Source organism: Arachis ipaensis, chromosome B7 (assembly GCF_059453495.1).
Source record: "Arachis ipaensis isolate K30076 ecotype BB chromosome B7, ASM5945349v1, whole genome shotgun sequence".
Lineage (NCBI taxonomy): Eukaryota > Viridiplantae > Streptophyta > Magnoliopsida > Fabales > Fabaceae > Arachis > Arachis ipaensis.
The window spans coordinates 1,364,142-1,386,629 of NC_142442.1; the positions used below are offsets into that span (position 1 = coordinate 1,364,142).

General features: G+C 32.9%; 1 protein-coding gene across 3 annotated transcripts; it reads left to right on the plus strand.

Annotated features, from left to right (window-relative positions):
• Positions 1-377: 377 nt before the first annotated feature.
• On the plus strand, positions 378-21,374 carry LOC107606463 (cellulose synthase-like protein E6). 3 transcript variants are annotated; one of them, XM_021106870.2, is made up of 9 exons: positions 639-775; positions 1,012-1,103; positions 2,066-2,405; positions 2,775-2,915; positions 7,718-7,849; positions 7,924-8,136; positions 8,810-9,040; positions 19,244-19,591; positions 20,722-21,374. In XM_021106870.2, the coding sequence occupies exons 3-9, from the start codon at positions 2,082-2,084 to the stop codon at positions 21,259-21,261; spliced, it is 1,929 nt and encodes a 642-aa protein (XP_020962529.1). In that variant the 5' UTR covers positions 639-775; positions 1,012-1,103; positions 2,066-2,081; the 3' UTR covers positions 21,262-21,374. The 3 variants fall into 3 exon arrangements, with proteins under 3 accessions (XP_020962526.1, XP_020962529.1, XP_020962528.1); XM_021106869.2 differs by having other exon boundaries at positions 642-775; positions 1,015-1,103; XM_021106867.2 differs by lacking the exon at positions 1,012-1,103 and having other exon boundaries at positions 378-775.
• The last annotated feature ends 1,114 nt before the right edge of the window (positions 21,375-22,488 follow it).

Sequence of the window (22,488 nt, forward strand, 5' to 3'; positions counted from 1 at the left end):
CAAATATTTTTGGGTGAATCCAAAATTTTTACGTGTACGGTGTTTATACTATATATTAGGATTTTTTTTTTCTTTATAAATTGGATGATTTTGAATCTGTTTTCTGATTTATCATGTTTTAGGCATTTGAAGAGAGGAGGAGGATGAAGAGATCAATTTCCATGATTCACGTTGCAATGATACATTTCCTCCTAATTTGAATGTAGTGAAACATTTAATAACCAATATTTTAAATCATAAATAAATAAAACTAATTATTATATTTATAATTAATTAAGTTGTTCTATTTTTGCCTGATTTAAAGTTGGTTCCATATACTTTTCCTAAAACAAATGTTATATTCTTAATATATAATTTGCAGCATATATAGTAGCATAGCCAAACAAATTACAACACCTTCATCTTCATTTCATCAAAGTGTGAGTGAGAGAGTGTGTGTCTTTTCAGAGAGAGAGAGAGAGGGGAAAAAGAGAGAAATCAAGATGAGAGAAAAAGAAGATGATGAAATTATTGTTGGTGCTCCTTTATTGTTTGAGACAAAAGAAGCAAGATTCAGAGGTGCTTACAAGTTGTTTGCATCAACAATATTGGTATCCATATCTTTGATTTTGTTCTACAGAGTAACAAACTTCCCAACAGCAACAAGAACAGAATCATGGGCATGGATTGTTATGTTGGTGTCTGAGATTTTGTTTGGATTGTATTGGATCATCACTCAATCTGTTCGTTGGAGAATAGCTTTTCAATCTCCATCCAAACATACCCTTTTACAAAGGTAATATAAATAAGGTTTCTATGAATATATTCATCATTACTATATTATTCAACCTTAATTTATTAGCTTTCTATTCCTAGTCCCTTTCTCTAAACTTCTCAAGTATTAATTAGTGCTCTTTCTAATTATGTGTTAACATTAATTAATTCCCCATCATATCACATAGCCATCTCCATGTTTGAACATCTCTCTCATCGGTGTTTAGTTGCTTTTTTTAATTGTTTGGTATTGGAAAGAAGAAAGACAAAAGAAACGGAAGACAAGAAAGAAAAAACAAAAGAAGCCTAAGCTATGTCCTGCTGCATGAGAGAAAGCCAATCATCTAAAGGTTGGAGTCTATCACTTTATTAGTATCATAGTGAATTAGTACAAATCTGAATGAGGCTTGATTACACATCTTTAAATAAAAAAAAATTCTTTAAAAAAAATCATATTCTACATGCTGTATCAGCATATTCTCTTGATTTACTAAAAGATAAACCTCAGTAGAATCAGTTTTGCATTGAAAGAAGCACCATGCTCTAAACTCATCCTTACCTGCGGGTATCCAACCCATTCAAATAGGGTAGACTACCCGACTCGCTTCGGATAAAGTAGGATAGAATTTGAGTATGTCTGCGGGTAGGGTAGGATACGGATTTAGAATGTACTCTATCCTATTTTACCACCACTTCATATATAACACATATTTTATAAAAAATTGGTATATAGTGAAGGAAGTGAAAGTTGAACTTACAATCTCCTTTGTATAATGACTTACAATAAATAAACAACCATTAAAACTAGTTAGTTAATTTAGTAATTTAAAGCATTAGTTTTTTATTTTTTATGTTATTAATATGTATAAAATTCAAAATGATTGAATTTTATATTTATTTTAAAAAAATTTGATATTTTTACGAGTAAGATAGGATAGAGTAAGGTTTAAAATTTTAGGGTGCAGGTAGGGTTAGGGTTGAGAGATTCTCAACCCACGGATACCCTACCATACCCTACCAAATGTCAGCCCTATCCATAGCCCAATCCATATAGCCCATAATTAGGAATGAAAATAGATCAAGCGGTCTGTTAGGAGCTTGCAGTCTAATTTGTATTTAGCATGATTTGACTTAGCTTGTTATAAAATAAACACAAATTCTTGTAAAAGTTTTGATATATTAATAGAATAAGTTCAAACTTACTAATTAGTCTTTTTGGCCAGTTAAAATATAATTAAATATATAAATAATTTTTTATTATTAACAAAATTATTAGATATCGTAAAATTTGTATATGTTGTTATATATGCAGATATGATGAAGAGAAAATGCCAGGGGTGGACATTTTTGTGTGCACAGCTGACCCAAAATTAGAGCCACCATTAATGGTGATTAACACAATATTATCAGCAATGGCATACAATTATCCTTCAAATAAGTTGAGTGTGTATCTCTCTGATGATGGAGGATCAGAGTTAACATTCTATGCACTCTTCAAAGCTTCCATTTTCTCAAAACATTGGTTGCCATTCTGCCGAAAATTCAATCTTCAAACTAGGTCACCTCACGCTTTTTTTTCGCCCCTAAATCATAATTATCATAGCCATCATCATGATCATGATGACTTTCACAAACAATGGTTATTTATCAAGGTATGTATGTAGTGATATTTTTTAAAATAAAATTAAAATATTGATGATGACAAAATTATTAAATAAGCCTTTTTCCCTTGAAAATTAAATATTTGAACACATGGTTTGAGTAATAATAAAAATTTGGAACTTTTCATCGTGTATTTGAATGTATCAACAAATAATTTTTAAAAATGTACCGATAATACCTTTTTTATATTATTATTATCATTAAATTAATTTATATGTTTATGTATATTAGTAATGTTTAAGCATTAGATCTTAATTACTTTTATTATTGCAAAATATAATACATAATTATATATATATATATGTATGTATTTGATGAAGCGTTTCAATAATTTTGCATTGAAAAAAATTATATGGCAGAAATTATACGAAGAAATGAAAAGTGATATTGAAACAACATTAGCAAAGGGTAAGGTTGCAGATGGTGAGAGGAATTTTCACAAAGGTTTCAAAGAATGGAGTTCGAAAACCAAAAAGCAGGACCATCAGTCTATCGTGCAGGTATATATATAGCTAAATTAGTTATTTATTTATTTATTATTATATATAGTTGTTTAATTTAATAAGCTAAGTTATTAGAAGGGATAAATGATCAAATTTATCTTAAAAGATTACTCGTTTTTTAAGTTAGTTCTCAAAAAATTTTTTTAATCAAATTCGTCTTTCAAAAATTTTAAATTAATCATATTAATCCTTCTGTTATTTTCTTTGTTGACGATGCCAAAATTTATTAATGTGATATGTTAAGTGATATTATATACAATATATAAATAGGAATTTTAATTGACTATTAGTATGATAAGTTTATAAAATTAGATTAAATTAAAACTTAATTGAGGGAATAACTTAAAACATTGAAATCTCTCGATTTAAGGTTGATTTGATCTGATTTCATAAACTATCATGTTAACAGCCAATTATGATTACAAAGTGTGTATTATAGTGTCACTTAGACTTAGTTTGGTAAAGCTTTTACTTTTTAAAAGTAGCTTATAAAAGCTAACTTTTAAAAGATGACTTTTTAAAAGTTGTAGCATTTATGTTTGGTAAATTAAATTAAAAATTGCTTTTAATATTACAAGCAACAACAATTGCATTTGGTAAAATAGCTTTTAAAATTTAAAAATACTATAATAGACATAAATACAAGCATTAAATTTGAAAATTAGTTAACATATGAGGTTATATTAGACTTTTAAATTTTGAAAAACACAAGCCAACTTTGAAAAGCTCTATCTTAGGTGCTTTCAAAAGTATCCCGATCTTTTAAAAGCTGCAAGCACAAGCACATGATCTTTTTTATTTACCAAACACAAAATGAGGAGCTTGTGTAACACCCTACCACACAAAGCTTTACGCTTAAGTCGTAAAACAGAGGTGATGTGGTATTACGACCTCTAAAATAAAATAAGTACATATAATAGCAGAAAAGTTATAATATGCTAGGAGCCTTGAAGAAAAGGGGGAAATAAAAATCGCACAATAAAGGCGCAACGCTCAAGGAACGAGTTAACTTACGTGCTAAGAAAACCATAACTATCAAACATAAGCTAACAGAAGTGGGAATAGAGTGCCAAAGATACAAAATATCAAGCTCCTAACTCAGCCTGCGAAGTCAAGACTGGCCGGAGAATATTTACACATATATATACATACATATCCAAAACCCAAAAGTACATATACACAATCCTGCCTCTCCATAAACCTCTAAGAGGATCAAAAGAATAAGTCATGCGGAGAGAAAACTAAGTACATATATATACATCATAGCATAACAAAATATCCCAGTAACCACTTCGCTTCAAGAGTCCAGACGCCTAACGAGATGCCTCTCGACCTGCATCTGAAAAATAACAACATAGTATGGAATGAGAACCGGAGGTTCTCAGTATGGTAAAGGTGCCACACACATAATATATAAGGTCCTGGGAATGCCAGAGGCAATCCTAAAACGCCGACACTCAGATTATAGAGCTTAAAGTATTAAACAGAAGCCATAAAAGGTGGTTTCCTAAAAATATTTAATCCTAACTTAACTTAACCTTAACTCTAAGTCCTATACTGCCATTCCTCCATACCTCCAACTCCATCATGCATTTTCACGGACAAATAGACAGATAAAGGCAAACACAAGAAGGTTACAACTACTGCAGGTAACAAATACACATTTAGCATGGAAAATACAGATAGGCACACCCAATTAGAGCACAAGCAAGTAATTCAAGTAATATGCATATGATGCATGCCTGTCCTATGGCTGATGAGGCTCATCTGTCGGTTATCCAGCCAACCCGACAAGTCTGAATTGTCCTTAGACTGTCCCCCGACGTGCATCCCCAAGAGTCTATGCATAGATTTTTCTCAAATAATCAATATTGCTCAATGGGGGTAACATTCCCGGGAATTTATATAGTGCCCGGTCACACTTACGTCGTAGGGTCAACAGAGTATCGAGTTTCCAACCTGGTATACGTGGTGGCAAGCCACGGCACTTAATCCAGGGAATCTCGTATCTCAGATTATTCAAATTCATAAGCCATATAAATAATTCAATTATAATTCATCAACATCCACATCATTCTCAATTGCATCTCATTCATCATCATACATTAAACATATTCAATCCTTATCCTTCATTATATCACCTCCCATTCCATCCATCAATAGTTTCAATTCAAAACATAATTCATTCTTTTCTAAGAATCAAACTTCAAACTTAAAACATACTCACTTTCTTAATAACTCAAAATCAAACCTTATAACCTTTAAATCTAAATCTCTTTTAAATAATCATCTAAATAAAATCTCTAATTTTTTATAAAATTTCGGCAGCATCTCCTCTAAAACTCGGACTTTGCCACCCTGTTCGGGTGCAAACCTGTATTCTTTTCAATTCAACATACCCTTTCTCATCATCATAACAACCACCACAATAAATCTACCTCAAATCAACAATTAAACTCATACAATATTCAAATCCAACAACCAAAATTCAACTAAGGATCATAGTTCACAAATCCTAGGCTTTTAACACAAAATACCTCATTATCACAACAACCTCCACAATAGTTATACCTCAAATAAATAATTCACCAAATCATTAGTTAATCAACAATAACATTCAACCATAATTCTCTCCAAATTAACATAACAACATTCACCATCCAAAATTAAAAACTAATTATCCAATAAACTTCAACCAAATATATTCATCGACAAATTACTAAATATTAAATATACACCTGCATTCCAACTTATCCTATGGTCATCTAGTCTAAGTTTTCACAGAACATTATATATTAAATGTAAGAAACCTAAACCATACCTTAGCCGATTTCCACGTAACGACCAAAGCTATTTATTCAAAACCAAAACAGCCCCTCAAAACTCAACTAATCCGCTTCCTCCAAGTTCCAGTATTCACAATTTCAAGCTCCAATTATTTATTTTCAACCTAATACACATTCATAATACATATATACCCAATTTAATACTCAAAGCTCAAATTTAATGAAATTAAAATAGAATTATCGTATCCTCACCTTACCCAAGCTTCACATAAGCAAGAGTGAACGTTTCTCTCAAGCTAATTGGATCCTAAAACATCAGAAATCAAAGAAATTCAACATTCCCACTTAAAATTCGAAAATTGGGGGAAATGAGAGGCTGAAGTGGAATATCAAGTTACCTATGAAATTGTTCCGGTAGAAACGTAGAGCTCGACGCAGTGAATGCGTGGCCGCAAACGGTGCGACGATTGGAGCTCGAACGGAGGAATTACGGGATTTGGAACTTTGCCGTAAAGGTTCGGCGTTCCTTTCCTCTCCCTGGAGCTCAGCTGCGTCCTTGAGGAAATGAGGGAAAAAGAGCCCGTGGCTCTTTTTAATGGGCTGGTCCGGTTGGACCGATAGCCCGGTTCGGATTCGGTCCAACCGGTTCGGTCCTTTCGGTCCAATTTTGGACCGTTTTCTTCGAAATTAGTGTCAAAATTCTCGTTTCGATGAGCTCTACCCTAATTTAATATAGCATTCACATTTCTAATCCTCCTTATTAAAAACTAATTTATTAACTAATTATCTACTAATTTAACCGGGGTTTACAGCTTGAGCTTTTAAAAAGCACAAGCACCTCTTCGAAAAGCTTTACCAAACCAAGCCTTAATGTGTCACATTAACAAATTTTAACGTCGTTAGCAACAAAAATGACGAAATGACTAAAATAACTAATTTAAAATTTTTAAATGAATTTAATTTTTAAAAAATAGAGATAAATTTAAAAAAGGATAAGTATTATTTTGATCATTAATGTTTACAGTCAAAATCAAATTCATTCCAACATTTTTTTTTATTTGAAATAATCCAAAAATATTTTATTTCATATTAAAACCATCATTTTTAATAAAATTTTTAATTTTATTACTAAATTATTTCTATTTTAATAAAAAAAATATATAATTTTTTTTTTAAAAGAAAAGAACACAAGGGGAGGAAAGAAAAGGGGAAAGGACGCAAAGGGGGAGGAACAGGGGAAAGGGGAAGGGGGGAGGGGGACGGAGCCGGTAAAGTTTGGAGTTGCCATTGCCATTGGGAATCAGAGCTTGCAAGGGAGAGAGGAGACGCGAGCCAGGGAGAGAGCTCGCCGTCGCGCTCCACCACTGTCGCCGCTGATACCGACCTCGCCATCACTTTGCGTTCTCGTCGCTGCACCTCGCCGCCTCACCGTTACACCTCGCCGTCTTGTTGCTGCACCTTCTCGTTTTTGCTTCTGCTTCTGCTTCTTGCTTAGTCTTCTGCGTTTTGTGTTGGCTTTTGCTTCTTGTTTCGATTTTTGCTTTATGCTTTTGCTTGAGCTTATGCTTCTGCTTCTTCTGCTTTTGTGTCTGCTTTTATTTTTATTTTTGCTTTTGATTTGTTATTTTTTTATTTTATTGTTGTTGTGTATTGATTTTATTGTTGAATTTGATGTTGTTTCTGAATTTGAATAGTTTATTATTGTTAGTGTTCTTGAATTGATTATTAGTATTTGGTGGGGGTAAGGAAGGTGGTGGTGGTGGCAGTAAAGGTGCTGGTAGTGATAGAGGGTATTTTTGTCCGTAAAAAATTAAAAGGACAATTTTAATATTAAATAAAATATTGGGGACGATTCATAATCTAAAATAATATCGAAAACGAATTTAATTTTAATTATAAATCTTAGAGACAAAAATAGTACTTATCTCTTTAAAAAATAAATGATTTTTCAAAAACTAATATGATTATTTACTCTTATTAGAAATATGATCATTTATTATTTGATTTTCCCAGATCATAATCGATGGAAGGGATAAAAATGCTGTAGATGAAGAGGGAATACAATTGCCAAGAGTTGTATACATGGCACGTGAGAAAAGACCCAATTACCCTCACCATTTCAAAGCAGGAGCTATGAATGCATTGGTATATATCAAGATCAATTTTTTTTTTATCATAGAGTAATTAATTATACATATTAATTTATTGTTATTATACAGATAAGAGTGTCATCGGAGATAAGCAATGGTCCCTTGATTCTGAACTTGGATTGTGACATGTACCCAAGTAACGCAGATACAATTCAAGAAACACTATGTTTCTTCATGGATGAATCCAGAGGCCAAAACATTGCTTATGTTCAATTCCCACAAAACTATAATAATCTCACCAACAATGATCACTATGCCAGTTCTTGCCTTGCCACAGATATGGTAACTGGTTAACCATATTTTTATATAAAAATAATAACCTAGAATTGTTAGACTAAATTTTTTACTTATGAATAATTTTAATATAAAAATATTTGATTATTTTAGTATTTTATATTGTTATGGTATATTAACATAAAGCATCTATGATATTTTGGAAAAAAGATTTTAAAAAAATAATTAAAAAATAAATTTAATACATAATTTGGATTATTTATTGAGATATTTATTCCTAATAATTTAATATTAAAAAAATTAAATTTTTAATTGAATGGACATATTTAATTAAAATTATTTTTTGATATAATATGTATCTACATTTTAACTATTATCATCATAAAATATCTTTATTAGAGGGAACCACTTAAATAAAGACGTTTAAAATATTTTTTTTAAAAGCATTTTCTAATCATTAAAATTTAACATATATAATCGATTAAGCTGTATTATTTTTGTCAAAATTAGATAAGACAAATTAATTTGACAAAAAAACTAATATACCAAATTTTAAAGCGATCTAAATTAATATTTTTTTATAAAAAACAACTACAATATCTTTATTATAAAAATATAAAATACAATATTTTTCATCTTTTCTTTTCTTATTCTTACGTAATTTTATTATCCCTCATCATATAGTGACACTATTAATTTGTTGTGTATGTACAAATTAAAGATTGAGCTGGCTGGAATAAGTGGACATGGAGCTGCCCTGTATTGTGGAACAGGGTGCTTCCATAGAAGAGAAAGCCTCTCTGGATCTCACTTTAGAGATTACAAAGCCAAATTGGATCATATGATTATGAACACCAAAATAGAAGATAATAGAACAGTTGATGAATTGAATGAAGCATCAAAACTTCTTGCTACTTGCACCTATGAGCATGGCACCCTTTGGGGGAAGGAGGTATATATTTATTTATATTGGTATTTATTTGGAAATTAACAAATTTATTGATTACTTTAATTATTATTTCACAATTTGATATGCTTAACTTTGTGTTCTATGATATTTTAGCATAGATTTGAGAATTTAGTTTTGATGCACTCGTACATTTAATTATGTATTACTATATTAATAAAAATAATTAATTTTTTATTAATTGCGTGAATAGTCATAAAAAAAACAAATGTGATTAAATGTGATGGTTTTAGATAAACTTGAGAAGGGGGTTGAATCAAGTTAGTTTAAAATTTAGAGTTTCAAACTCTGTTGCAGTGGAAGCTTAAGTTGCAGGAGATTATTTGAAATTATCTCATACGCAGAACATTAAAAGAGCAGAGAAGAAGAGAAAGGGGCCAGCATGTATCCTGGTTCGGATTCTCAGTACCATGAATCCTACGTCCAGTCTCCACCACAAACCATGGTGGAATTTTCACTATAATCCTCAGATTACATACACCAATACTATTGAATTACTCCCTAATCCAACTAGTATCTACCCCAAGCTTTCTTCACCAAAGCTTAGCAACCCCAAAGTACTAACCCAACTTGGAAGGGGAATCTACACAGATTCAATTCTCACCAAGTGCTAACCCAACTTGGCAAGGGGAACTAATCCTAGTTCATACACCCAAATTACATCAGAAAACAAACAATGGTTATTTTGCATCACTCATGCATTTTCTCTCTTGGCTTTTGAACCTCACATAATAGCCTTTTCTCAAAACAGAAAATAACGCAAGACAGCCATAACAAAAAATTCAGAATTAAGCTTGAGTAGAAGAAAGAGATTCCAGCTCTGTGTTAGAGATGGTGCTCTGAATGTGTGTGCTCTCTTCCTTGGCTTGAAATGTTGGAGTGAAGCTTGTTATATATCTTCAACTTGGCTTCATTGTAGCTTCATCCTTTTGCTTGTCCTTGCTGCCCGTTGGAGCTGGCACAGCTAGCAAGCTGTCCTTCTTCATCATGCTCCACTACCCCTGCTGCTGGAGGAGCTCGTCCACCACCTCTGTGGTCCTTGGTTTTATTTTCTTCCTTGGCATGCTCTCCTTTTTCATCCTGCTCCATGATCTCTGCCATACGAGGAGCTTCACCCACTACCTCTGCTGCTTGGCAAGTTTGTGTTTTGTTTAACCACCAACAAAGTGTTGCTCTACTATTGTCATTGGGTTAGTGGGGTGTCCTTGTGTCTTGTTGCTTTGCTAGAGCCCCAGCTGTCCTTGATGTTGACAAATGTCCTTGTCTTTCTTTTCTTTTTGCCAAATGCATAACCTTTTATTCTTGCTGAATGGTGCAACAAGAATGAGGAGTATTAGTTCTTTACATGGCTGAAGCTTGCTAGACTTGGGCTGATGCAATGTGGACTTGGACATTTGGGCCTGCATCACTAACACTCACATTAAACAATATTGGGCTTTCAACCCAAAACAATGTTTGTCATCATTTATAAAATCCAAAATCAAACTTAGACTTAACAATCTCCCCCTTGATGACAAACATGATAAAATAGGAAAATTAAAGACTAATTTAGAAGAGTTAAGAACGCTTCCCTTTGATGACATTCAGATTGTGAGTTGCTCCCCCTGAATGCTAGCATTACTCCCCCTTAATCATGGCTTACTCGCAACTTCTGACAATGAGGGGGAGGACAATGGAACCTCTGATGAATCCAACTCTGATGCCTAGCTCATTTTATCTCATATGTGATTATGATTTAGTTTCCTTTTGAACTTGTTTAATATTTTGGATGACTATAAAAACCCTTAACTACTCTGCTACTTAAACTATATGCACCAGCCACTAACAAATTTTGTGCAGGTTGTTTTTCGTTTCCTCCCTTGATGACAAAAGGGGGAGAAAAGAAAAGGAATGTTAGCTTTGGTTTTGGGATTAATAGTAATAGTTAAGAACACTTCCCTTTGATGATATTCGGATTGTGAGTTGCTCTCCTTGAATGCTAGCATTACTCCCTCTTAATCATGGCTTACATCTTTACCTGGACAAAACTTAAAAAAACAGCCAAGACCAATATTTCCAAGAAATATATCATAGTAATGAAAGCACAGAGCAATTAACACTAATCACAACATAGGGCAAATCATAGCACCACAAAACATTGTTCTTAACTATTACTATTAATCCCAAAGCCAAAGCTAACATTCCTTTTCTTTTTTTTTCCCTTTTGTCATCAAGGGAGGAAACGAAAAATAACCTGCAAAAAATTTGTTAGTGGCTGGTGCATATAGTTTAAGTAGCAGAGTAGTTAAGGTTTTTTATCGTCATCCAAAATATTAAACAAGTTCAAAAGGAAACTAAGTCATAATCACATATGAGATAAAATGAGCTAGGCATCAGAGTTGGATTCATCAGAGGTTCCATCGTCCTCCCCCTCATTGTCAGAAGTTGTGAGTCCAACTTCTATATCCTCCACAAAGTCCCTCAGAATCCAAATTCTCTCCTTGGTCTTCTTCAGAGCATTTTCCTCCATAACCTGGTTCCTTTTGCGCTCGGCACCATGAGTGAGAAGAAGGTCAGTAAGATTGATGAACTCCTCAAGTACGTTCTTCAGAGTGCGTGTCATGACCGTGATTGTGGTGGAAGTTGAAGGGAAAATCAGAGGATCCTCATCATCAGAGGGAACATCAGTGCTGTCATCAGTTTGGCGACGCCTGAGTGCTGTTTTCTTTACTGCACCACCCCCGTTTATGTATGAGTTACAATCTTTTGAAATTTCAGCCCCAAAATCAACATTGTAATATTGAAAAAAATTTGTAAGAAGCATGGCATAAGGTAAAGCATTTTTGGTACTGACACAAGCATGCATATGTCTCACAAGCAAGTAAGCAAAAGAGATAGAAGTTTTGAAAAGAAGTGCAAACAGAACCAGTGTGTCACAAAATGAGACGCGTTAAAAATAGCCATATTTATATAGCACTGGTTTGTAGAAGATGAAGGAGTGGAGAGTGTAGTATGAATGGATGCATGCAGTGGGAAGTTATAATAAGCTTTAGAGAAGTGTAAAGGTTGCACCTTGAAAAGATAAAAATTCAAACTTTGAAAACGTTTTGAAAGTTACAGCTGTAACCTTTGTACGTTTGAAAATAAGGATAAAAAAGTAAACAAAGTTGAAATTAATGTATGGATGCAAATGAAGTGAAGCCCAATTAAACAAAGTGCCAATGCCAAAAAAAAAATTTGAGACTGACAAAAAATGAGGTAAGACCAGTTGTCTCAAAAAATTTAAGTTGAATTTAAGCCAAAAAAAAATTGAAATCCCACTATTCATAAAGACTTAGTCAAGAAAAATTTCAAATTCCCAAAAATTGAAAAAGTCCCAAAGTTTTCAATAAAGAAAAGCCCATGGTTCCAAAGACTTTTTCAGCACTTGACGTCCATCAATCATTATGATCATATTTGAATCCAATAGGTTCACAGTGAATTAATGAAGTTTACTCATCATCTGCCAAAAAATCTCACCGCGATTTATGAGACAAAACATAAAAGATCTCATTATCAGAAACATTAAGAAAACAGAGATGAATTAAGAATGCCCAGTTCAGTTTGTAACTTGCAGAACCTTTCCTCTATCAATGGTTTGGTGAAAATATCAGCCAGCTGACCCTCAGAATTAACAAACTGAATATCTAAATTTCTATTTTGCACATGTTCTCTTATAGAATGAAAACAAACTTCAATGTGCTTTGTTCTTGAGTGCAAAACAGGGTTTTTGGAAATATTAATAGCACTCATGTTGTCACAAAATAATGGAATATTTGAGACATTCAGTTTATAGTCAGCTAGTTGAGTTTTCAGCCATAATAATTGAGAACAACAAGAGGAGGCTGCAATATACTCAGCTTCAGCTGTTGAAAGTGCTATTGTAGCTTGCTTTTTGCTAGACCAAACAATGAGAGATTTTCCAAGAAAGCAGCACATGCCACTTGTGCTTCTTCTATCAATTCTATCCCCAGCAAAATCTGCATCACAGAAACCCATTAATTGAAATGAATCAGTCTTAGGAAACCATAAACCATAATTAGTGGTACCAAGCACATATCGGATGATCCTCTTCACAGCTGAGAGGTGGGACTCCTTAGGCTTTGATTGAAACCTTGAGCAAACTCCAACACTTTGAATGATATCAGGCCTTGAGGAGGTTAGATACATTAAAGAACCAATCATCCCTCTGTAGCGTGTCTCATCAACATCTCTACTATGTTCATCCTTATCAAGCTTGATGTTAGGATGCATAGGGGTTCTCATTGGCTTAGCACAGTCCAGCCCAAACTTCTTGACAAGTTCCTTTGCATATTTTTTTTGATGGATGAATATGCCTTCTGCAGTTTGCTTGATATGCAAGCCTAGGAAGAAATTGAACTCTCCCATCATGCTCATATCAAATTCATTGGTCATAAGCTTAGTAAAATCTGCACACAAATTCTCATTATCCGAACCAAATATAATATCATCAACATAAACTTGCACAAGAATAAAATGATCATGATAATTCCTAATAAATAAAGTGGTGTCAGTGGCTCCTCTTTGAAAATTATTTTTCAACAAAAATGAGCTAAACCTCTCATACCAAGCTCTAGGAGCTTGTCTCAAACCATATAAGGCCTTAGCTAGTTTGAAAACATGGTTAGGAAAAGATTTGTTTTCAAACCCAGGTGGTTGAGCCACATAAACCTCTCTATCTATTATGCCATTGAGGAAAGCACACTTTACGTCCATTTGGAATAGCTTGAAGCCACAATGAGCAGCATACGCAAGGAGCAATCTGATGGCTTTCATTCGAGCTACAGGTGCAAAGGATTCATCGAAATCAATCCCTTCCTCTTGATCATATCCTTGAGCAACCAATCTAGCTTTGTTTCGGACTATGGATCCATCTTCACCCAACTTGTTTCTGAAAATCCATTTGGTGCCAGTGACTTTATTTCCATTTGGATAAGGCACCAATGACCAGACCTAGTTCTTCTCAAATTGCTGCAATTCCTCCTTCATAGCTAACACCCATGAAGGATCAGCAAGAGCTTCTTGGATGTTTTGAGGTTCAATCTTCGATAAAAGAGCAATGTTATTGGATTCGGCTCTTTTCAAAGATGAACGAGTAGTCCTACCAGAGGATGGATTTCCTATTATGAACTCTTCAAGATAGTTTTTCAGAAACCTCCATTCTCTTGGTCTTCTTGACTGGTTTGAGGATTCAAGTTTCTCTTGATCAACAATGGCCTCTGCATCAGTATTTTCTGCAGCAACAGGAGATAATTCCAAATTGTCTCCTGTAGAATTGGAATTTTCGTTGCTAGCAGGTGCAGCTTCATGAGAACTTGAATTTTGTTGAACTGACTCATCGTTCTTGGGTAATTCAGCTTCAAAATCTGGACTATCATCTATGTAAACACTAGGAACAATGTTAGACTCACAGAATGTGACATGCATGGTTTCTTCAACAGTTTTGGAGTTCTTGTTATAGACTCTATAGGCCTTGCTATTTGTGGAACAACCCAGAAAAATGCCTTCATGCGTTTTAGGATCAAATTTTCCTAAATTTTCTTTGATATTTAGAATGAAACACTTGCAGCCAAACACATGAAAATAACTAAGATTAGGAGAATGCCCTTTCCAAAGTTCATATGGGGTTTTCTTCAAAAACTTCCTAATGATGGTTCTATTTAAAACATAGTAAGCTGTATTCACAGCTTCAGCCCATAAGAACTTGGGGATTTCATATTCACATAACATAGCTCTAGCCATTTCTTGTAAACTTCTATTTCTTCTCTCAACAACACCATTTTGTTGAGGTGTTCTTGGACAAGAGAAGTTATGTGATATGCCTTGTTCATCACAAAAAGATTCAAAGTATTGATTTTCAAATTCTTTACTATATTCACTTCTAATTGAAACAATTTTTGAACCTTTTTCATTTTGAATCTTTTTGCTGAACTTTTCAAAAATAGAAAAAGCCTCATGTTTATGAGCAAGAAAGAACACCCAGCCAAATCTAGTATAGTCATCCACAATTACTATGCCATAACTCTTTCCTCCAAGACTTTGAGTTCTAGTAGGTCCAAACAGATCAAGATGCAACAACTCCAATGGTTTCTTAGTAGAGACATCTTCCTTGGGTTTGAAAGAGGTTTTAATTTATTTACCCATTTGACAAGCATCACAAATGATGTTCTTATCAAATTTTATATTAGGAAGACCTCTAACTAAGCCTCTCTTTACAAGCTTAGAGATTTGGAACATGCTAGCATGTCCTAACCTCTTATGCCACATCCATTTTTCAGATTCCATTGAAGAGAAACAAGTTACATTTTGAACTTTTAGATCATATAGAGTGATACCATAAATATTGTCACTTCTTTTGGCAACAAATAAAACAGCCCCTGTTTTCTCATTTATGACTCTACAATCAGATTTTCTAAAGGTTACAGCATATCCAAGATCACACAATTGACTTATGCTCAATAGATTATGCTTTAACCCATCAACTAAAAAGACACTATCAATGTAAGTTGAAAAATCTTTGCCAACCTTAACAATGGCAATTATTTTACCTTTACTATTATCTCCAAAAGTGACAAATTCTCCATTATACTTGTTGAGTTTAATGAAGAAAGTATCACTTCCGGTCATATGCCTTGAACATCCACTATCAAGATACCACATGTCCATTTTCTTCTTGGATGCAAGGCAAACCTGCATGTTCTTCAACTAACCTTAGGTATCCAAATCCATTTGGATCCTTTGATGTGAAATCTTCTTGGTTGCCCAAGAGCATTATAATCATGAACAACTTTATATAATTTACTATCATTACCAAAAGACTTAAGAAAGATGAAACATTGAGGAGGATCATGACCATTTCTATTGCTCTTGTAGCAATGATTCTTGCTTACTGATTTTTGAGTTTTGCTGAATCCTTTTGGTTTAAAAAGCTTGGAAGAGGAGGCTTCAGATTTTTTAAAGTTTTGTTTGAAAACAGCCTTGTTTTCCTCTATGAATCCAAGTCCAGATTTTTCAGATCCAAACCTTTGACTAGCAAGTAGTTTGTTCAGATTTTGAGAACCTTGAACAAAATTTGCTAAGTCTTCATTCAAATTTTTTATTTGTTCATTCAGCTTTTTGTTTTCAGAAATCAAATCAGTGAAAGCAGTAACTTCATGCTTAAGTTTGAATTTTTCTAATTCAGCTCGCAAGACAATGTTTTCTTCTTTTAAAAACTTTTCATTTCTAGTTTCATTTGCCTTAACCTTTTTCAAAAGAAGATCATTTTCTGTCCTTAAAGCCTCATTTTCTTTCTTACATTTTGCATACTTATCCAAGAGTTTCTTAGAGTTCACAGAAATATCTTTGATAATGTAGTGCAATTCATCAATAGATAAGTCAGAGAGATCTACCTCATCTTCATCATTATGATCTGCCATCAGACATAGTTGAGCTTCTTGATCTGAGCTCTCTGAGCTGGTGTCGTTTTCCAAGTCCTCCCATGTTGCCATTATCACCTTCTTTTTGTCTTTCTTGAATTTTTCGCCTTTCTTAAGTTGAGGGCAATCTGTCTTGAAGTGACCAGGTTCCTTGCAGTGATGGAATGTGAACTTGACTTGCTCTCTCTTGACATCTTTGGATGAAGAGCTTCCTTTGCCTTTGCTTTTGTATCTCATTATTCTTCTCATTTTTCTTGCAAAGAGCACCATTTCTTCATCTGAGAAATTGTCATCAGATTCTTCTCCTTGGGCTGTCATTCTTGATTTTAGTGCTATACTTTTCTTTTTGTCATCTTTGTCTTGAGACATGTGAGTGGTTTCATAGGCCAGCAGCTTGCCTCTTAGCTCATCATAGGTGATTTTGATCAAATCATTCCTTTTAGAGATGGCTGTGCTTTTTACTTCCCATTTCTTAGTGAGACTCCTTAGGATCTTCCTCACTAAGGTTTCTTCAGAGTATCTCCTTCCCATGGCATCCAGATTATTGATGATTATTGAGAACCTTTCGAACATTTGATCGATGCTCTCATCCTCCTTCATGCTGAACATTTCATACTCCTTCATCAGCATGTCAATTCTGGTCTCCTTCACTTGCTTAGTGCCTTCATGAGTGAGTCTGAGCTTGTCCCATATTTCTTTAGCCATTTTGCACCTTGACACCTTTCTGAACTCTTCGAAACTGATTGCGCAGTGCATCAGGTTGATTGCCTTGGCATTGAGTTCAACCTTCTTCTTTTCTTCATCTGTCCATTCGCTGTCCTCCTTTGCCACAACTTCTCCATCAGCATTCTGTTTGGTGGGAACGTTTGAACCGTTGAGAATGATCTTCCAGATGTTGTAGTCGATCAACTGCACGAAGATTCTCATTCTCTCTTTTTAGTAAGAGTAGTTGCTGCCATTGAAGTAGGGAGGTCTATTATTGGAATGCCCTTCAGTGAGAGTGAAAGCCACGATGTTGGGATTCATGTTGTTGGCCATAGATCTTTGCTTCAAGCTGTGAAGCTTGACTCCTTGAAACCTTCCTCCTGATACCAATTGATTGTTCTAGATGAACTTGAGAAGGGGGGTTGAATCAAGTTAGCTTAAAATTTAGAGTTTCAAACTCTGTTGCTGTGGAAGCTTAAGTTGCAGGAGATTATTTGAAATTATCTCATACGTAGAACATTAAAAGAGCAGAGAAGAAGAGAAAGGGGCCAGCATGTATCCTGGTTCGGATTCTCAGTACCATGAATCTTACGTCCAGTCTCCACCACAAACCATGGTGAAATTTTCACTATAATCCTCAGATTACATACACCAATATTATTGAATTACTCCCTAATCTAACTAGTATCTACTCCAAGCTTTCTTCACCAAAGCTTAGCAATCCCAAAGTGCTAACCCAACTTGGAAGGGGAATCTACACGGATTCAATTCTCACCAAGTGCTAACCCAACTTGGCAAGGGGAACTAATCCTAGTTCATATACCCAAATTACATCAGAAAATAAACAATGGCCATTTTGCATCACTCTTGCCTTTTGAACCTCACATAATTGCCTTTTCTCAAAACAGAAAATAACGCAAGACAGCCATAACAAAAAATTCAGAATTAAGCTTGAGTAGAAGAAAGAGATTCTAGCTCTGTGTTAGAGATGGTGCTCTGAATGTGTGTGCTCTCTTCCTTGGCTTGAAATGTTGGAGTGAAGCTTGTTATATATCTTCAACTTGGCTTCATTGTAGCTTCATTTTTTTGCTTGTCCTTGCTGCCCGTTGGAGCTGGCACAACTAGCAAGCTGTCATTCTTCATCATGCTCCACTACCCCTGCTGCTGGAGGAGCTCGTCCACCACTTCTGTGGTCCTTGATTTTGTTTTCTTCCTTTGGCATGCTCTCCTTTTTCATCCTGCTCCATGGTCTCTGCCATACGAGGAGTTTCACCCACTACCTCTGCTGCTTGGCAAGTTTGTGTTTTGTTCAACCACCAACAAAGTGTTGCTCTGCTATTGTCCTTGGGTTAGTGGGGTGTCTTTGTGTCTTGTTGCTTTGCTAGAGCCCCACCTGTCCTTGATGTTGACAGATGTCCTTGTCTTTCTTTTCTTTTTGCCAAATGCATAACCTTTTATTTTTGCTGAATGGTGCAACAAGAATGAGGAGTATTAGTTCTTTACATGGCTGAAGCTTGCTAGACTTGGACTGATGCAATGTGGACTTGGACATTTGGGCCTGCATCACTAACACTCACATTAAACAATATTGGGCTTTCCACCCAAAACAATATTTGTCATCATTTATAAAACCCAAAATCAAACTTGACTTAACAAAATGATTGTGTAATTTAATCTCTCAATGCATAATTGAAATTAATAAACTCTAAATTTTATTTCATCTCTTAATTATAAAAATTTTGATATTATATCATAATAAAACTACTTATCTTAAAAATTTAAATTATTAAATAAGAACACATAAATAATTATATATATACTTATATAACTATAAGTTTAATTTTCATATTATCATTATAAATAAATTTTATACAAATAACTAATCGGGTATTATCACACCAACAAAAATAATTAATTTTTAAATCTACTACTTAATAAAAAAGTCATCTAAATGAATGATGAGTCAGATTGAATATCTCTATATATATAACTAACAAGAAAATATATAAATTATAATAACTTGTAGATGGGATTGGTGTATGGGATTCCAGTGGAAGACATAGCAAGTGGGCTTGCAATAACATGCAGGGGATGGAGATCAATATACTATAATCCAGAAAGGAAAGCATTCATTGGTGTAGCTCCAACAACCTTAGATGTTGCACTTGTTCAGCATAAGAGGTGGTCGGAGGGGATGTTCCAAATTTTCTTATCAAAGTACTGTCCTTTCATTTATGGGCATGGCAAGATCAACATTGGTATTCAAATGGGGTATTGTGTCTACCTCTTATGGGCACCTTTGTCACTTCCTACTCTTTCTTATGCCATTCTTCCTCCTCTTTGCTTGATTCGTGGAATACCATTATTCCCACAGGTTTGCTTTCCATTCTTAATTAAAGAGAAAGTTCTAGGCATTATTATTGCTATTGATTTGAATTAGGATTGAACTTGGTGTATGTTGTCATGCACTGAGATAATTTAATTTAAGTTTAATCATTTTGTTCGTCGTTATAGTTTTATTAATTTATAATTAGATTTTTATATATTTTTTTAATTAAGTTCTTATACTGTTTTTAATTTTATAATTAGATCTTTTAGTGTAAAAAATGTTAGAATTAATTGAATATTTATTCACAAATTGAAGGTATTTAACTATTTATAATTAAAAATTTAATTAGATCATTAATCACATATATTTAAAAAAAATATTATGTTAATTTTAATATTTTTTATATAAAAATTACTTAATTATAAAATTAAAAGCAGTGTTAAGACCCAATTAAAAAAATATATAAAAACCTAATTAAAAATTTGATAAAATTATAAGGATTAATAGAATAATTAAATCATTAATTTATTGTAGTACATATATATCTCTAAGATATTTTTCTTTGACTTAATCATTATTTGCCGAATCAACTTTGTGAAGGAGTCACCAAAAAAAACTTTGTGAAGGAAGTTCATAAACAATTAAGGATATTAGAGTGATCCATAACAAAATGATCAGACGAATAATAAATTACCAAAATAAATTAAATTTTGTGCATATGCTCTAAAATAATCAAATAGTACAAATCTTAGTATAATTTTACATCAATAACTTTTGCTAAATATATACTATTAAATTGTTATAAATCAAATTTAAATTATGAGTTTAATTTTAATTAGCTGAGAGTATTTATATGGTTTTTCAATTGAATTTATACATCTAAATGAAATTTAAGTGGTGGATTTAAAAATAAATCATTTTTATTAATATAATAATATAATTTTATATAAAAAATTTTATGTATTATTAGTGTATCAAAATTAAATTCTTAAATCATTCCAAAAAATGATACAAATAAAAAACAAAAATCATATACCTCAAATAAAGCTAATACTTAACAATTTCTCCATATTCCTTAATTATATTTGATATTCATTAGTTTTTCCTAGCTAGCACTTAACTAACTTATTTTAATTAATTCTTTGTATTTTAAATATGTATGTCTTAATTTGCAGCCTACAAGCCTTTGGTTCCTTCCCTTTGCATATGCATTTGTAGCCAACAATGTTTATAGCCTATGTGAGGCATTGAGTTGTGGATCCACAATAAAGAGTTGGTTGAACTTGCAAAGAATGAGATTCATAAGGAGAACCACTTCCTATTTCTTTGGATTCATTGATACCATAACAAAGCAATTGGGACTATCACAAACAAATTTTGTAGTAACAGACAAGGTTGTCACCGAGGATGTTCAAAAGAGGTATGAGAAAGAAATCATTGACTTTGGAGGATGTTCATCAATCATGTTGACCATGTTGGTAACATTGGCATTACTAAACCTTCTTGGTCTTCTTGTGGGAATTAGGAGAATTATTATGGGACAATTGATTATGATTATTCAAATTGTGATTAGTGCAATGATTGTAATGGTGAATTTACCAGTTTATGAAGCTCTTTTCATTCGTAGTGATAAAGGTAGCATATCAAGCAATGTGATGATTAAGTCCTTTGTGTTGGCCTCAATGGCATGCTTCATTGCAACTTTTGTCCTCTAATTATTGTAGAGCTTAAAGTCAAAGAAATGTGCAATAATGAATTAATGATATTGAAGTAGTGTATATTTGTGTTCCAATAATATATATTGATAAAAATCTTGAATCTCTCTCAATCTCTTTCCAATTTTGTTTTAGCTTATTGGAGTTCTTAATATATATTTTATTTTGCAGCCAGAGTTTTGTTATTATTAGTATGTATTTATTCACAATTTCACACTCAATAACTCAACCTCTTTATTTTTTTAAAAATATGTGCACAAGTTAAAAATATTGAATTTATAAAAATTAAAATATATTTATAGAAAAATATTAAATAATTTATTTTTTTTCGTATTTTACTAATATCTTTTTTCCTATGCATTTTTCTAATTATATATTATTGAATAAGAATCTAAATTTTAAAAAAAGAATATTTTTATAATTTTAAATTATATTATTATTTGTAAAAAAAATAATTTCATAACTAAACAATTATTTGAAAATGAGAGAGTATTAGAATAGAAACAACTCCAACATCTCTGATCTAATAGTAATAAATTAAGTGAATATTAGTATCATAATATAAAAAAAAAATCGAGAAAACATTTATAAAAGAAAAAGTTTAGGAGACAATAATTTTATTAAATTTTGATCAGTATGTAATTAGCCAAACAAAAATGAATAATTCCACACCATTAGATAAAATCTAACACCATTAAAAATATTATTAATAGCTACTTAATAGTTACAGATCATAAAAGCTGCTGGCGCATATCACCGCTCTTTATAAAAAAGAGAGGGTTAATAATGTTGATAAGGCAATGCTACATGTGATCCAAATTGAATGTATAAAAGATATCAATGTTCAGCTAAACTTATCCATCATGCATTGCCTCATTCAGAAAATGAAAAGACAGAGAAAAAATGGTACCCTTTTTTGTCTCTAGGCCTCTGTAATCATAGTGCAAAAAGCAATCACAAGCCACAACCTTAATCATTATTCCAAACACGCATTCTAAACTTTTCCTAATTACATGACTAGTAAGATATACCAATGAAAACTAGTTAATTAACTGTCAATAGATAACATTTAAAAAAAAAAATAAGTATACTAAAAATATTGAAATATACCTTGACGGCTTGGCCAGAATAATATCATTCCACCAAGAGATTCTCAACCAATATTGCTTCAGAAACACTCAATTTTGTTTCAAAATAAAGATATTTAACATGTTTCCTACTCTCTAC

Bases quoted from the DNA above. Each gene is read 5' to 3' on its own strand.
- LOC107606463 (XM_021106867.2), top strand. From the start codon at position 483: ATGAGAGAAAAAGAAGATGATGAAATTATTGTTGGTGCTCCTTTATTG. The intron at 2,406-2,774 runs GTATGTATGTAG...ATTATATGGCAG, and splicing joins AACAATGGTTATTTATCAAG to AAATTATACGAAGAAATGAA. The intron at 7,850-7,923 runs GTATATATCAAG...GTTATTATACAG, and splicing joins CAGGAGCTATGAATGCATTG to ATAAGAGTGTCATCGGAGAT.